Source organism: Capra hircus, chromosome 14 (assembly GCF_001704415.2).
Source record: "Capra hircus breed San Clemente chromosome 14, ASM170441v1, whole genome shotgun sequence".
Classification (NCBI taxonomy): Eukaryota; Metazoa; Chordata; class Mammalia; order Artiodactyla; family Bovidae; genus Capra; species Capra hircus.
The window spans coordinates 50114633-50131018 of record NC_030821.1 but is presented as its reverse complement, the minus strand read 5'-3'; the positions used below and the strand labels follow the sequence as shown (position 1 = coordinate 50131018).

Genomic DNA, 16386 nt, shown 5'->3' with positions numbered 1-16386 from the left:
AACATTAAAATCAGGACAGGCTCTGTGTTTCTGTCCATTTTCAAATCTTAAGAACCTATGTCTACATCTGTATCTAAATTTATGGATCTGTAACTATGTCTGTATATCTTTTGATGAGCAGTCAGTAACAGCTTTATCTTTTCAATTAGTGACACTGTCATAAATCATAGCAACTCAGAAACCAAACTGGCACAAATATTCTTGCCTCTGGTTGAATTTACATTCTCTCCTCAGGCTGAAAAAGAGTTAAAGACATGCAAAAGCTCTCCCTCCAAAACAGTACCGTGCAAGGATGATACTTATTGTATCCGGAGTTTATTGTATGGGCCAGGCTGTCACTTTCCCATAGCGTCTTCATTTATTATGCTAATTAACTTCCCCAGTGCAGGCAAGAGGGTATCCGCCTGGTGAAATAGTCTCGGTTGGGGGGGCGGGTGGGGGCGGGGCGTTTGAAAGCAAACCTGTTTTGTGTCCGAATAAAATTCCCATCAATGTGTTTCTTTTCAAAGACGGGAGGGTCAATACCATGGTTGTTTTTGTTCCCATCCAGTTATGTAACCGTGGGGACTTGTTTCTTTGCTTTCAGGATTTGTACAAAACACATTAACGCTAAACAATAGGCGCGAGTCAGGGGAGCAAACCCTCGAGCTGCGTCTTGGAGTCCGTCCTCCTGGGTTTGGGAATCTCCAATGAGTTCCATCTCCAGTGCTGACCGTGCGTGTGCGTGTGTGTGAGAGCGCGTGTGTGTGTTTAGTTAGCTGGCACGCAACACACTTCCCCAGGGTTGTGCTTCCTTTTTCCTGAGATTTGGCGAAGGGTAAAGGGTCGGAGTCACATGGATACAAAGCATTTGATTAATGTCCAAGTCACCGCCAGGGCTGCCGGAGCCGCCTCCCCTCCAGCCCGGGCCGAGTGAGGCCAGAGCCGCGCGGGGCGCGGCGCGCAGGTCCCCGGGTCCCCCGGGAGCGGCCTCTGTCTAGCTCCCCCGGCCTCCCGCACCCGGCGCCCCCTCCTTCTCCCCGCGCCCCCCGCCTCTCCGCGGCACGTAAAGTCGCCAGTCCCACAGCGGACCCGGCGGAGGCGGCCACTTTCTCCGGCGGGCGCACGGGATCCGGGGCAGCGGCGGGCGCGCGGCCGGGCGCCCACCATGAGCGACGAGGGTCGCGGGGACGGGCGCGCCGAGAGCGCCCGGGACCTGGAGAAGCAGCTCCGGCTGCGCGTGTGCGTGCTGAGCGAGCTGCAGAAGACCGAGCGCGACTACGTGGGCACGCTGGAGTTCCTGGTGTCGGTGAGCGGCGCGCGCGCGGGCGGCATTGTCTGCGGGCACCTGGGTACCCGTCCGGGCGTCGCGGGCGTCCCAGTGTGCGCGCCCACGCTGGGGCGCCCGGCGGGGGCATGCTGCATGCCTCCAGACGCGCCAGGGCCAAAAGTTAGCTCGTGTGGGAGAAGGTTCTTGTTTGGGAAATCTCTGCTGCTCCATCTCTCCTCTCTCACCTCTACCCGCTCCCTGGACTGCTCGAGTGCGTCGTGATTTTTTCCCTCTTCTCTTCCTCTCTGGGGGGATTTTGGATTTTGTTTGAAGACTCTTGGCTAGGTGTTTTAAGTCTAGCTGCTACGTTCATGTACATTTAGTTTTTGCTTGTTTTTAATCCTTGATTCTTATGGAACTTGAGTTCATTATTCAGGTTACACGGCAGTGAAGTCTCTTTAGTTATCTTTGGTGGTGGGGAGGGGGGCGCGGAGCGGGAGGGCGCCCAGAGAGCAGCGGGGTTATGATCTCCAGCAGCTGTGGGATATTAAAGCCAGAGGAACTGCTCACCGCCATCCTAGTCCTCCTATCTCCTCCCTCCACCCCCCAACCCGGGGTTTAAATCCCCACCCCCGTGGGTTCAGCTCTTGGGTCCTCTGTTCTCACTGAGCCCAGAGAAGCGGTGTAATAAATCTCCCATCCAGCGACTTCAGGATTTCTTGAAACTGGCAGGAACTTTGTTTCGGAGTTTCAGCTTGACTCATTGGAAGTGTGCTCTAAAAATGTTTTATTCATTTTAGAGCCAGGAGGGGCAAAACTCAGTGAAAGAAACTTTTTAGACATCACTCAGAAGCTGAATATTTTTCTGTTCGCTGCTGCAGAGACACAGAATTTGAGGGTTGGCTCCTCTCCACCGAGACGCGCAGGAGAGCATCATTCAGACACAGAGGACCTTTAGCCTTTGCGAAAGTCTCCCTCAAGTCTTCTAAACTTCTCTTTCCACCACCCTGTTCCATTCCCCCTTGGTCTGCAAAGGCCAAACTTCCTGCGCAGTGTTCTGAGAAAGGTACACTATCTGCTGATAATCGTTGATAGTGCAAATTCAGTTCTTGGGGTGAGACGTACTGATTGGCTTCTCGTTCACTTCTCGAATTAAAATCGATATACTTGAGCCCCAGGGGCCACATTCTTTGGAAAAGTGTGGGTATTTGCAAATATACTGGTAATTGGTGATAAGCAGGATTGTTGTACACTTCCATGTGTCAATGTCAAAAAAAGAATGTTTTTAAAGCAAATTTGATTTTTCATAGCTTCAGATTTGACTTTCATGAAACTTTGTTGGCGAACAAGTTCTTTGACTTTCGAAGAATCTGAGTAACTTAAAGTTGCATTAGGAACTTCTTTCTGGAGGTATAGGGGAATAGTATTGAGCAAAACACTCCTAGTTTGCAAAAATAGCTAACCTTACCTACCTTAAAAGCCAATGTGTTGATTTTTATTTAAAATATCAGTTTTTCCTCTAATCTTAACATCTGATTACTTAAAATGATAATATAATTCTATGTAGAGTTAGGTAAGAAATTATGGCAGGTATAAAATAGATTGCATTTTACTGTTAGTAGATCATTTTATGATTCATTCTCTCATTTATAAATTATGAGCTCTTCCACTTTTCCTTTTCTTTATTTGCTATTTTCATGTACATGGTCACACACACACCAACATTAATTGGCCCAAAGTCTGCCTAAACAAAAGTTGACTCCGACTTCCTTTTGGTTTTATAAACATTGAAAGTTTAAAATCTACCTATAATAGATCATTAGATTTTCTTTGGGGGGCATTATTTGTAGCAGCATTTACTTGTCATCTGTTTTATGTGGTTACTTTCAGTTAATTAGCCAATCTAATTTTAATTTTATCCTGATACACACCAAGAGCTTTAAAAATATTCAAACCCTTTGGCCTGGTAATTCCTGTTCTAGGAATCCATCCTTAGGGAATGGTCAGAAATACAGACAAACAAAAGAAGTTTTTTTTTTCTTTTTCTTTAAATAGATGTAGTATTAAATAAGTGCAGTGGTAAATTTGTTTCAAAAATTTGATAATGAATTCCCAATTCAAGTTTAAATCTTTGTTAGATTAGTCATTGTTTTGATTTCTATCAATACTTCAGCCCATCAGCCTGGGTGAGGGTAATTCTTAATTCTGATCTTTGTTACAGAGATGGAAAACGTATTTTTAGTTTTCCTAAGAACATATTTTTACTTCAGTTCAGTTCAGTTCAGTCGCTCAGTCATGTCTGACTCTTTGCAACCCCATGAATTGCAGCACACCAGGCCTCCCTGTCCATCACCGACTCCCAGAGTTCACTCAGACTCACATCCATCGAGTCAGTGATGCCATCCAGCCATCTCATCCTCTGTTGTCCCTTTCTCCTCCTGCCCCCAATCCCTCCCAGCATCAGAGTCTTTTCCAATGAGTCAACTCTTCACATGAGGTGGCCAAAGTATTGGAGTTTCAGCTTTAGCATCATTCCTTCCAAAGAAATGCCAGGGCTGATCTTCAGAATGGACTGGTTGGAGGAGCAAGCAAATTGTGTTATTTCTCTGGATTAAGTGATCATATGGCCTGAGGGGAAACTTTTTTTAATAAGATGGTTTCTCTTCTTATTTCCCACCTTTGGCCTTTTAAGGAGAGAGCACCTCGCCCCTCCCCCACCTTCTCCCCATCACTTCTTCCCACCCCCAGATAGTCCATGAACATTGCCTTTTTCATCCTCCGGTTTTATCAGTCTGTATGATCTATATGCACCTTCTCTCCAGTAGCCACCTAGGCACACACTTCTTAACTGAACAAGGCTCTGACCTTGAAGCTTGCTGCTGTCATTTGAGTGGCGCCCTCTTCCCATGGGTTGCTTCAGTCCTCTTCTTCTGCTCCTCCCTAACCCTTAGCAATCTGCTGGCTTCCTACTAGGCTTTCAAGACTCTTCATCCCCTTCAGTAAAACTTTCATGACTCCATCCCTCCATCTTTCCCCGGCTAAAGTGCTCACTGTTCAGTACCCACTCTTCTCTGTAGTCACTTCTTCCTTGGAGCCAGAGCAAGCTTGGGCAGGTATCTGACTAGCTTTGTCTCATTCTTCTAGAATGCAAGCTTCTTGGGGACAGGGCCACATTTTACTCACTTCTGTTTCCCTAGACTTTCGTGCAGCACTTGTGACATCATAAATACTCAATAAATGCTTACTGCACAAATGAACGGATGAATTCGCGAATTTATCTTCTAAACCTCCTGCCCCATTTTTAAGGACAGTTCCTCAATCATCCTTAAATTCCTGATTTTTTCTTCCATTTGGTCTGTATAGATAGTGGAAGTTAAGTTTCACTCAGGCACATATGTATTATGTAACAAGAAGCTTTAAGTTAAGAATGTAGTGTCTGCATTTAAAAGTGAAACTATTTAAATCAGGTACCAAGGTATTAAGGACATTGTAGCACTGTTATTTAAATCCATTATAGTCTAAATTTTCATTTGGGTCCTTGGATAGATTATATTATTGGAATTGATTATTTTTAGGTCTTAGGTAAAATGGTAGAGAGTGACAATTTGTTTGAACTTCTGTTCTTGTTTTGCTTGGGAAGTGAAATTCTAGGCTTCATTAGGAATACTCTAAAACATTTCTTTTCTAAAAGAAAATGCTTTTATAGATCTTATATCCAGTATTTGATGTCCAGAGTCTGGACAATAGTAGGTTGTAACTAGTTTCCTGGAGAAAGGACAGACCAGGGTCAGTTTCAAGGGTGTGTCTTATATGGTCGCACAGGGCTGCCAAGTCTGAAGGACCTCAAGCTTAGTTTGATTCTGTGCCATCAGTGATTGAAATTCTTACTAATTTTGTCTTTAAAGTTGTGCTTTGCACATGAAGTCCAGTGGGATGATGGGATGTGAGCAGAACAGATACACGAAAGAAAAAATACAGCTTCAGTCTTCTAAAAAAAGTTTTCTTTGTTTATTTATGGGTGTTCCTTGCTGCTTGGCCTTTTCTCTAGTTTCGGAGAGTGGAGGCTACTTTCTAGTTGTGGTGTGAGGGCTTCTCACTGCGGTGGCTTCTCTTGTTGCAGAGCATGGGCTCTAGGGCACAGAGGCTTCAGTAGTTGCAACTTTTGGGCTGTTGAGCACAGGCTCCGTAGTTGTGTCCCAGGGGCTTAGTTGCTCCACTGCATGTGGGATCTTCCGGGGCCAGGCATGAACCCCAGTCTCCTTCATTAGCAGGTGGATTCTTTACCACTGAGCCACCGGGGAAGCCCTTCAGTATCCTTAATAGCACTTTTTTTTCCTTTCCTTTTGAGTAAAAGGCCTCAGATTTGCACTGGGCCTGAAAAATTGTGTCGACACATTTCACTGTGGCAGGTGGCGTTGAGGCAGGGTGATCATATAATTTTCGTTTAAACTGGGACACTTCCGAGGATGCAGGGGCCTGCTATTAATAATTACACAGGGAAGCAGATGTACACTGGGGTTGTACCTGGCTAATCAGAAAGCACAGTTATTCCCCATTGTTGGAACATTAAGACATAGACTTTGAGTTCAGCTGTGTATCTTTTCATAAACAAAAGATTCTGAAATTTGTTACCTGTCCAGGCTTTGCCCTCAGATACCCCAGAATCTGAGTCCTGTGTCTCATTGCTATACAGAGCCACAGATTTTGATCAAGGTGAGTGTCTGATTTGCATGTCTATTATATTCTCCTCTGCCCTTTTTCTGTGTCTCTGAGTCTCTGCTTCCTCTTTCTCTGTGTTTCCCTTTGGTCAGTTTGGTCCTTCCCATGGTAATCTTGACGTTAAGACAGTGACATATTGCAGTCTATGTAACAACAGTCAGAGTTAGTATGGTGCTTTACAGTTTATACTGAGCAACTGTGTATTTCTTATCTGATTTGGCTTATTATATGCGAATCTCTTGTGCTCAGTTGTGTCCTACTCTTTGCAACCCCGTAGACTGTAGCCTGCCAGGCTTCTCTGTCCATGGAATTTTCCAGGCAAGAATACAGGAGTGGGTTGCCATTTCCTACTCCAGGGGATCTTTCCAAACCAGGATCGAACCTGCATCTCTTGCATTGGCAGGCGGGTTCTTTACCACTGTACCACCTGGAAAGGCCTTAGCTCTTTCGCATGGTGCTCCTGAGAGCTCCAGGCTTCTGGGGTTTTGCTTCAGGAGCCCTTGAAGAGGATCCAGGGAGCTGAATTGTGTGGCTTCAGGCTCTTCACCCTGGGACCTCCTCATGTAGCCCCACTGTGCTCTGATTTGTGTTTTTGCTAAAGCAGTTAGAAAAACACCTCATCTGGGTGGTAAACTCTGAGACAGTAGAGATGGCACCTTTACTTCCTCTGTGTGCTTTACTTGAGCTCATCATGGTGCTTTGTAAACAGCAGGTACTCAAGAAAACAAATAGACAGATGAAGCAAAAGCAAACAAAATGGTTTGAATGGGTTTCAGTCATGATGCAGCATTTTGAGGTAAAGATAAATTGATTCAATACATAATAATGCATAGGCTTATGTTTTGCGTGGACCTGTGTGCCCCTCAGCATTATATATTGCTGGCTGAACCCTCAGTATTCAAATAATCACAGTGCCACCTGGGAGCTGAAGTGATAGAGTAATAAGCCAAGTGGCAGGTAGGCACAAGGGACTCCCTCAGCCTGGGGTCAGGGGAAGGGTGGGTAAGAGGTGATAATAGAGCCGGCTCCTGAAGGATGAGGAGGAATGTACCAGACTTGGAAGAAATTTGTCCATCCTAAAATAGTAAAACACATTGAGGGTGACCGTGGTATGGCAGGCGGTGGGTGGTGCTGGCATGGCTTGGCATGCTCCAGTGCTGAAAGATTCTTAATTAATGGGGATAAATCGTCCTGTATGCTTTTTGAGTATTGGGAAGAGATGAGATACATTCAGAGCAGTTTGAGAAGGATTCCATTCTTAAGAATTATGACTTCAGTCAAAGACAATGAGAAGTCAGTTGTGTGGGGCTTGCCCGCTTATTAATAATAAGTCCAGGGCCTCCAAGGTTGGCACTGGGAAGGGGTCGCTTATGGGGAGAAGTTGCCAGGCCAAGATTCCCTGAATCTATGTCTTTGAATTTGGCCTTGGGACTCCTTCCTCTTGTTCTTTATTTCTGCCACCTCCCTGGCCTTCTGGCTCCCCTAGTGGCTCGGATGGTAAAGAATCTGCCTGCAATCTGGTCGAGCCTGGGTAGGGAGGATCTCCCAGAGAAGGAAATGGCAACCCACTCCAGTATTTTTGCCTGGAGAATCCCATGGACAGAGGAGCCTGGCAGGCTATCGTCCATGGGGTCGTAGAGTCGGACATGACTGAGCGACTAACACGCTGGCCTTCAGCCTACACTCTTCTTTGTCCATTCACACAAGAATGCAGAGAAGGTGTTTTCTTGCTCCTCTTAATCTGGGACAGTTTATAAACTTCCAAAAGTTGTTACTGTTTACTGAGGGAGTGCACAGACCAGTAATCCCGGAAACGACACAAAACATAAATATAGTCTAGCTTGTGTAACACAGATTTCTGCTCCTGCCAAAGTGATCTTGCTCTCCAGGTCTGCAGCCCCTGCCCTATTTTCATCCTAAACCTTGAGACAGCTCCTGTTGATCATCCTGATTGGACCCTACTCCAGAGCTGGCTTGACTGAGTTCTTTTTTTTGAGTCGTTAGCCTGAAGGTGTATTCTCGAGGATGACATCAGGAAGTAGCTCTTAAGCTGTCCTGACTATTTACGGTAATTACAGTAAGAAACATACCATGAATTAAATGGTGCTCTTGCATAGTTCTGATATTTGGAGTGTTAATCATGTGACCAGAACTGACTTGCTGTCTAGGGGGATGTGGAGAGGGATGTGTCTTTAGTCTTAAGGCTTCATCTGCATGATTATGCTGTATTATAATTTGATAACATTGATATGAGTAGGCTTTATTGAGATTAGTTTTGTTTCTTAGCAAGAGAATTCTATCAACAGAGTTGAGAAATGAAGATTGAAATCTGGTTACCTGTTAGGAGTTTCAAACATTTCACTGGTCCAGGTAAGAACTGTGCAATGTCTGATCTAAAGTAGAAACAATGATGAAGATAAACTAAGCCCAAACAAAACTCTAAAAAAGTAAATAAATAAAATTACAAAACATCAAAACACCCAACAACCATGAGACATTTCTTGGGTAGAACCATTAGCATTTATGTTCACTCAGAAGTGGAAGCTTAAGTAGAATGGAGAATATTAGAATGGTTTCTCCTTTGAAGATAGGATGCGGAGGGTCATTAACTCGAAGTGCAAGGAGGCAGAACAGCGTGGGGAGGAGGAGAAAAGTGAATTTGGTTTTCAACTTGCTGAATTCAAAGTCTGCTATGATTTTTGAAGATTAGAATGTAGAAGAGATGGAGAAAGTAACTAATCATGTATGTTGAAGCCATCAGGTAGATGAGATGACAAATGGGAAGCAATTCAAGGAAGAAAACATCCTAACCAAGAATAGGATGTAGGATGTAGAGTGCACTGGTGACTTGGACTGAGTCGTCAAGCGTTGAAACAAAGAACTGGGGTCAAGGGATCTCTTGAAAGCCAAGGAAAGATCTAGCTTCCAGAAGAAAGGTTCCTTTCAACTCTCAGAGCTTTACAGAAGTAGGTCGTGTGAAGACTGAAGAGGCAACTGGATTTGGCAATTAGAACATCACTGAAGTTTTGGCTTCCGGAATGTGCATGAGCCTAAGAAGAAGCTGGAAAACGTGATCTGAGTGGAAGCCGAGGAGATGAAGATGGATGGAGAAGCTATTCAAGGAGGCTGGTAGTAAATGCAAGGAGAGAAACAGGTTATAAACATTAAGGGATGTCTAGGGATGTTTGCCGCGAGCAATATCAATAACCTCAGATATGCAGATGACGCCACCCTTATGGCAGAAAGTGAAGAGGAACTAAAAAGCCTCTTGATTAAAGTGAAAGAGGAGAGTGAAAAAGTTGGCTTAAAGCTCAACATTCAGAAAACGAAGATCATGGCATCTGGTCCCATCACTTCATGGGAAATAGATGGGGACACAGTGGAAACAGTGTCAGACTTTATTTTGGGGGGCTCGAAGATCACTGCAGATGGTGACTGCAGCCATGAAATTAAAAGACACTTACTCCTGAGAAGGAAAGTTATGACCAACCTACATAGCATATTGAAAAGCAGAGACATTTCTTTGCCAACAAATGTCCATCTAGTCAAGGCTATGGTTTTTCCAGTGGTTATGTATCGATGTGAGAGTTGGACTGTGAAGAAAGCTGAGCGCCAAAGAATTGGTGCTTTTGAACTGTGGTGTTGGAGAAGACTCTTGAGAGTCCCTTGGACTGCAAGGAGATCCAACCAGTCCTTTCTGAAGGAGATCCATCCTGGGTGTTCTTTGGAAGGACTGATGCTAAGGCTGAAACTCCAGTACTTTGGCCACTTCATGCAAAGAGTTGACTCATTGGAAAAGTCAACTGATGCTGGGAGGGATTGGGGGCAGGAGGAGAAGGGGACGACAGAGGATGAGATGGCTGGATGGAATCACTAACTCGATGGATGTGAGTTTGAGTGAATTCCAGGAGTTGGTGATGGACAGTGAGGCCTGGCGTGCTGAGATTCATGGGGTCGCAAAGAGTCGGACACGGCTGAGTGACTGAACTGAACTGAACTGAGGGATGTTTGAGGGAGATGCATATAGCTGAGGAGATGGAGATGATAGAAAAAAAAGGGAACTAAAGCAGCTTCAGCAGAGCATCGTGGAAGTCACATGCATCGCTTGGTAAATCAAGAGCCACCGTGGAGCTGGAGGCAAGGAAGGCACTTGACAAAATTTTCCGAGCCATCCTGCCATGGAACAGACCCACAGCAAAACGTCATGATATAGTCTAAACTTTTTAAAAACTCTTGCATGTTTTAAAATTCCGGAACTGCTGGGACACACCCTTTGAATCTCTCTGTGACCACTTGCCAGCAGCTCTGCCTCCTGCACGGGGTCAATGGGGTGAAGTGCATGGTACAGACCATGGGTTTAGAGGCCCAATAACCTTGGTTAAAGTCTCGGGTACTGAAATGTACAAATAGTGTAATGTTGGCAACTTACATAGCCTCTTTATGCCTCCTTGCATATCTGGAAAACATAGTCGATAACTGTCTCACAGGGCTGGCCTAAAATATAAATCAACTTCTGTAGGTGAAATGTGACTTTTTAAAATGCAACATATAAATTTAGAAGTCAGAAGAGGGAAGTAGCTTGCCTTAATTTATTATTATATCTATTATGACTAGGTTCAAATCTTGGAAATAATGACATAATCATTTTTAAAAATCATGGTATAAATGATGTACAGTTTATGCATTGCATTTAATGCACATTGCAGTCATTGCCCACACTTTTAAAAAAGAAACAGTGGTTTACTTGACAACATTTTTGTCAGATTACATTTTTTCCCCAGTACTTGTCTTTTGAGTGTTTTTTTTTTTTACTGTGCATTTGTGCATGCTAAGTCTCTTCAGTCATGTCCAACTCTTTGCAACCCCATGGACTATAGCCTGCCAGGCTTCTCTGTCCCTGAGATTCTCCAGGCAAGAATACTGGAGTGGGTTGCCATTTCCTACTCTAGGGGATCTTCCCCACCCAGGGACTGAACTGAAGTCTCCTGTTGGTAGGTGGATTCTTTACCACTAGTGCCTCCTGGGAAGCCCTTTTTACTCTATACCTGGCATTATATTTGAATATATAATTTAATACCAAATTAAATTGTTATGCTTGAGTTTTAGGTATAACTGATTTGACCTAAAGATAATTGTTTTTGTTTTTTATTAAGTATTTAAAATCTTATTTATAATATTTATTTTTCATAATAGATGCATTTTTATTATTCTCAACTTAGTAAATGTTTCTTTTCTTGAAAGTGTGGTTGGGTCACTTTACCAGTAGTTTTGAGTATAATCATTCAAATCTCGACACATCTAATAAAAACTTTGTTTTCTAAATTTCCCCATTCTCATGAACTATTGCATTTGATCCATGAATTCACTGATTGCAATTTTTAAGACAATTGATACCTTTAGTTGAGGTTCTGATACTCAAACACTTTTAGTTACTGTGGATGATTTCAGACTTTGAATCCTTGAATAATTTTTTTTTTAAATTCTAGCTTTGCCATATAGCTAAGTATAATGTACAAAAATAGGCCTATTTCATTGGAGAATATCTAAGCCAAGGACATTATGTTCTAAATACATATTTTCCATGAAAAGACAGGCCCTTCATTTGAAAAGGTTAAATGGTATAATACTTAAGAAATGACCCCAGCTGGTTAAATTTAGAATACTGATATGAAACTATTTTCTGGGTTTATAGCAAAAATCTAGCAATGTAGAATATGAATGCGTAAGCATTTTAATTCACTTCAAAGCTTCATTTCTCTGAGAAAGTCAAATAAGGGTTGATATCTCTGTTTGACTTTGCTTTGCCACTTTTGTGATTTTAATTATCTATTTAAGTTGTCTTCTTGCCAGGAGGAGAAGCTTTATAGACGGTGACACATTTTCAGCGGTTGTGCAAGAAACACTGTTTTCCTTTGATGCCTTGTAATGTCTCAACTTGGCCTTGGTTTCTTGCTCCCTTGGATTCTAGTTGTTTCTTATTTGAGACTATTGCCCCAAAGAAAGAAACACAGGATTCCAAAAATGACATCTCCTATTGCAAAGTTTTATTTCTGTCAGTAGTACTAGGGGAAGAGCTGTGAAAAGACATTATTTCACCTAACTGTTAGTCCCACACCACACATTCAAAGATTATTTTAATAACTCATTATTTTCCCAGAGGTGAAATTAGGAAAGTAAAGGGGACTTGCATTTTTTACAGTGTATATCCATGCCATGTTTGACTTTATATAATTGTAATATATATAGAAATATATTTTATTTATAGATTTTACATTCTCCACATTTTCTGGAATATTCTAGATATACTTTTTTCTCAATTTTTCTTGTCCCTCTTAATAATGAGATCCCTGGCAGAGACTTCCCCCTTCTCCCCGGCTGGTATGAGGTTGTGATAGTAGATGATGGGAAAGCCATTTTGGACCATGAACTAGAAGTCATATGTTGAGGATGACAGAGGAACAAATAAAGATGAGTCCATTTCTTTATTAAAGAAGTCTAACCTGTAGCCTATCAAAAATCGGCCTGTTAAATAAATTAGTATTTAACTCTGTACTAAAGTCACTTTTTTTTTTTTTAGATTTCACATTTTGCTTCCCTTCCAAATTCATATTAATTTATGCAAATTATTAACAAATTGGCAAACTTTAATCTATTTTTTTTGCCTTTGTCTTGTCAAGTGGAGTAATCTTAATGTTTAAAGCTCATTTTTAGCTTTTCTTTAATGACTCTTCTGTAGCTCACCAATGATTTCCCTAGATTATGCTAAAACCACACTTCTTATTTTTTAGAAAAGAACAGTCCTTTTTTTTTTAAACCTGTACTTATAATTCTTTTTCCAGAAGACCAGAATTTTTGTGTTTATTATGTATATTTACAAGGATATTTGTTCAGCTGCTTTCTCTGAGGCCAAACAACAGTAGTTTAAACAACATAGAAGGAGTGTTTGTGACTATGAAAGTGGTATGTAATCAACATGCCTTTTTTGTATCCTCTCTTGGCGCTGTGGTTATTTAATTTTTCAGTACTATTGCCCAACAGTGTCCCGGGAAATGAGCAGCGTCATCAGGTCATTAAGAGACCTCGTGTCCTATCTTACTGCTCCAGCATCCCCTAGGACTGTCTACATCAGTCTGTAGGACGAAGAACCAGTATTTAATATAGTTTCTCCGGTGTTTCCAGTGAGCAGAGGATGTTGGAGAACCAACACGCTAGGGTTTTGTTTTTGTCCGTATGGTTGAAGTTGGCCTACTAGGATCCCTTGCAAGTTCTAGCCTCAGAGGGACTGAGGGTGGGCGACAAGTTCCACACCTCACTTTCACTCTCATGCCCTTGGCCAGAACTTCATCACAAGGCTGAATCAGCTGTAAGGGAGACTGGGAAATGTATCTAGTTGGGCAGCCATGCGTACTAATGAGATGTGGGGAGTTTTTTACAGTAAGTCCTTAATATATGAATCTTGAAAGTTACAGACTTTCAAAGGTGTGATCATGTGTTCCAGCCTGTCTGTGCCAACGTGGTACTGTACTACTGTGTTTTTCAAGGTACTGTATAGTCAGATTAAAAATATTTTCTTTTTTTGTGTTTGTTTTTTATGTACATATTATTTGTGTGAAAAAGTATTGTAAACCTATTACAGTACAGTACTATATAGCTGAGAGTATATAGCTGAGAGGTCCCTAGGCTAACTTTTGTTGGACTAACCAACAAATTGGACTTAACAAATGCACTCTCAGAACAGAACTGGTTCCTATGTAGGGGAATTACTGTACTAAAATTAAGAGGTAGAGAATTAATATTGAGAGGCAGAGTAATATCTGACACCTTTTGGGACCCAGTGATAATAATTTAGGCTTGTTCCTCGGAAACCATTTATATTAATTCTTGGATTCCTTTACTGTAAGAACTGTAATAAAATACTAAATATTTTGCTAAATATTTACTAAATACCTTTACTAAAATACCACTTGGATCATCTTCCTAAAATGATACATTCTTGTCCACATAGAAGTCAATTTCACATTTTATTTATCCCTTCACAAGTGTTTGTTAGTGTTCCGCTAGGTCCTCCCCGCAAAAACCCCTGTAGTTGGCTTCGACTGCAGGAAGAGTTGGGAGATTTGAATATTTTGTGTAAGTTAAGTTTTTTTCTGGTTCCCCTTCCCCCCATAGAAAGTCCCAGAATACTCTGGAAATCATCGTATATTATGTGTTTGTTTTGTGTCAGGCACTGTATATTCCTGTATAACTTGCAACTCATAGCTCCTTTCAAGGATTGTATCCTTACAGCGGTAAAGAATCCGCCTACCAATGAGAGAGACACAAGAGACAAGGGTTCGATCCCCGATTCAGAAAGATCCCCTGGAGGAGGCCATGGCAACCCACTCCAGTATTCTTGCCTGGGAAATTCCATGGACAGAGGATCCTGGCAGTCCACAGTCCATGGGGTTATAAAAAGTTGGACACAGCTGAACACATGGCACCTGTTAACTCACGCCTGAGGACACCCTGATGAGTAGGGATTCTGAGTAAATCCGATCCACTGTGTTGGTGATTTCTCTGGCCTGGGGATTTCTAGATGGTGGGAACAGTATGATTAATCAGGGCTGGGAAAACCAAGGCAGATGCTGGGAGCTGGACACACAACTTGTTGACTCCAGAAGTACACGGAGGCTAAGAGAGAGGAAGCATAGTACTTCATTTCAGGCAAACCTTCAAGAGCAGGCCAGCAACAGAGGCTCACAGTTAACCCAGGATGGGTCAGAGCCAGGCAAGCACTCAGGAGCCAGAGATTATCCAGAAGTTAGGAGTTTCCCTTACAGAAATGAGGAGATGCAAGTGACCCTTTAAAAGACAGGCAACTCTAGTTCTCCCATTGGTAATGTTTATCATCACTAAGACTAGTTTCAGGTTAATTTAATTCCTTTTGGGTCAGTTTGTATCTCTTTGTGCTTGTTTACTTAGCACTTCATAGCAGATTTAAAGCTGTTATATATAATGTTATGTATGCTGCTGCTGCTGCTAAGTCCCTTCAGTTGTGTGCGACTCTGTGCGACCCCACAGACGGCAGCCCACTAGGCTCCCCCGTCCCTGGGATTCTCCAGGCAAGAATACTGGAGTGGGTTGCCATTTCCTTCTCCAATGCATGAAAGTGAAAAGTGAAAGTGAAGTTGCTCAGTAGTGCCGAACTCTTAGCGACCCCATGGACTGCCACCTAACAGGCTCCTCCGTCCATGGGATTTTCCAGGCAAGAGTACTGGAGTGGGGTGCCATTGCCTTCTCCATGTTATGTATAGCTCATATTTATTCTATATACGATTAAATCATGAAATGTTTGAGGCAAGTGTTAATTTTACACACATCCCTTCTAGTCTCCAAAATATATATATACTGCTTTGCATTCAATGGATATTGTACAAATCACATTGGTAGAATACATTATTATCATTTAAATACAAATGAAGTGAATCCATAATTAAAATGATCATCATACCTGGATTGTTTTATTTGCCAAGTCTACTTCAGATGAAGAGGGTAACTGGCCTTCAGGTAGTCAAAGGATGAAGTTTGATAAATGAAGTTATTTAGTTACGGGCATTTTCTACCAAGGGCAGTTCAGTTCAGTTCAGTTGCTCAGTCATGTCCGACTCTTTGCGACCCCATGAATCGCACCATGCCAGGACTCCCTGTCCATCACCAACTCCCAGAGTTTACCCAAACTCATGTCCATCAAGTTGGTGATGCCATCTAGCCATCTCATCCTCTGTGGTCCCCTTCTCCTCCTGCCCTCAATCCCTCCCAGCATCAGGGTCTTTTCCAATGAGTCAACTCTTTGCATGAGGTGGCCAAAGTGTTAGAGTTTCAGCTTCAGCATCAGTCCTACCAATGAACACCCAGGACTGATCTCCTTTAGGATGGATTGGTTGGATCTCCTTGCAGTCCAAGGGACTCTCAAGAGTCTTCTCCAACACCACAGTTCAAAAGCATCTATTCTTTGGCGCTCAGCTTTCTTCACAGTCCAATTCTCACATCCATACATGACCACTGGAAAAACCATAGCCTTGACTAGACGGACCTTTGTTGGCAAAGTAATGTCTCTGCTTTTGAATATGCTATGTAGGTTGGTCATAACTTTCCTTCCAAGGAGTAAGCGTCTTTTAATTTCATGGCTGCAATCACTATCTGCAGTGATTTTGGAGCCCCCCAAAATAAAATCTGATACTGTTTCCACTGTTTCCCCATCTATTTGCCGTGAAGTAGTGGGACCGGATGCCATGATCTTCGTTTTCTGAATGTTGAGCTTTAAGTCAACTTTTTCACTCTCTTCTTTCACTTTCATCAAGAGGCTTTTTAGTTCTTCTTCACTTTCTGCCATAAGGGTGGTGTCATCTGTATATCTGAGGTTATTGATATTTCTCCCA

General features: G+C 42.6%; 1 protein-coding gene across 1 annotated transcript in view; it reads left to right on the top strand.

Annotated features, from left to right (window-relative positions):
- The window catches only part of PREX2 (phosphatidylinositol-3,4,5-trisphosphate dependent Rac exchange factor 2), a 305631-nt gene continuing 290022 nt past the window's right edge, over positions 778-16386 (top strand). The window contains exon 1 of the mRNA XM_018058434.1: positions 778-1288. Coding sequence (XP_017913923.1) covers positions 1148-1288 — 141 coding nt within the window. The 5' untranslated portion in view covers positions 778-1147. The remainder of the gene's footprint in view (positions 1289-16386) is intronic.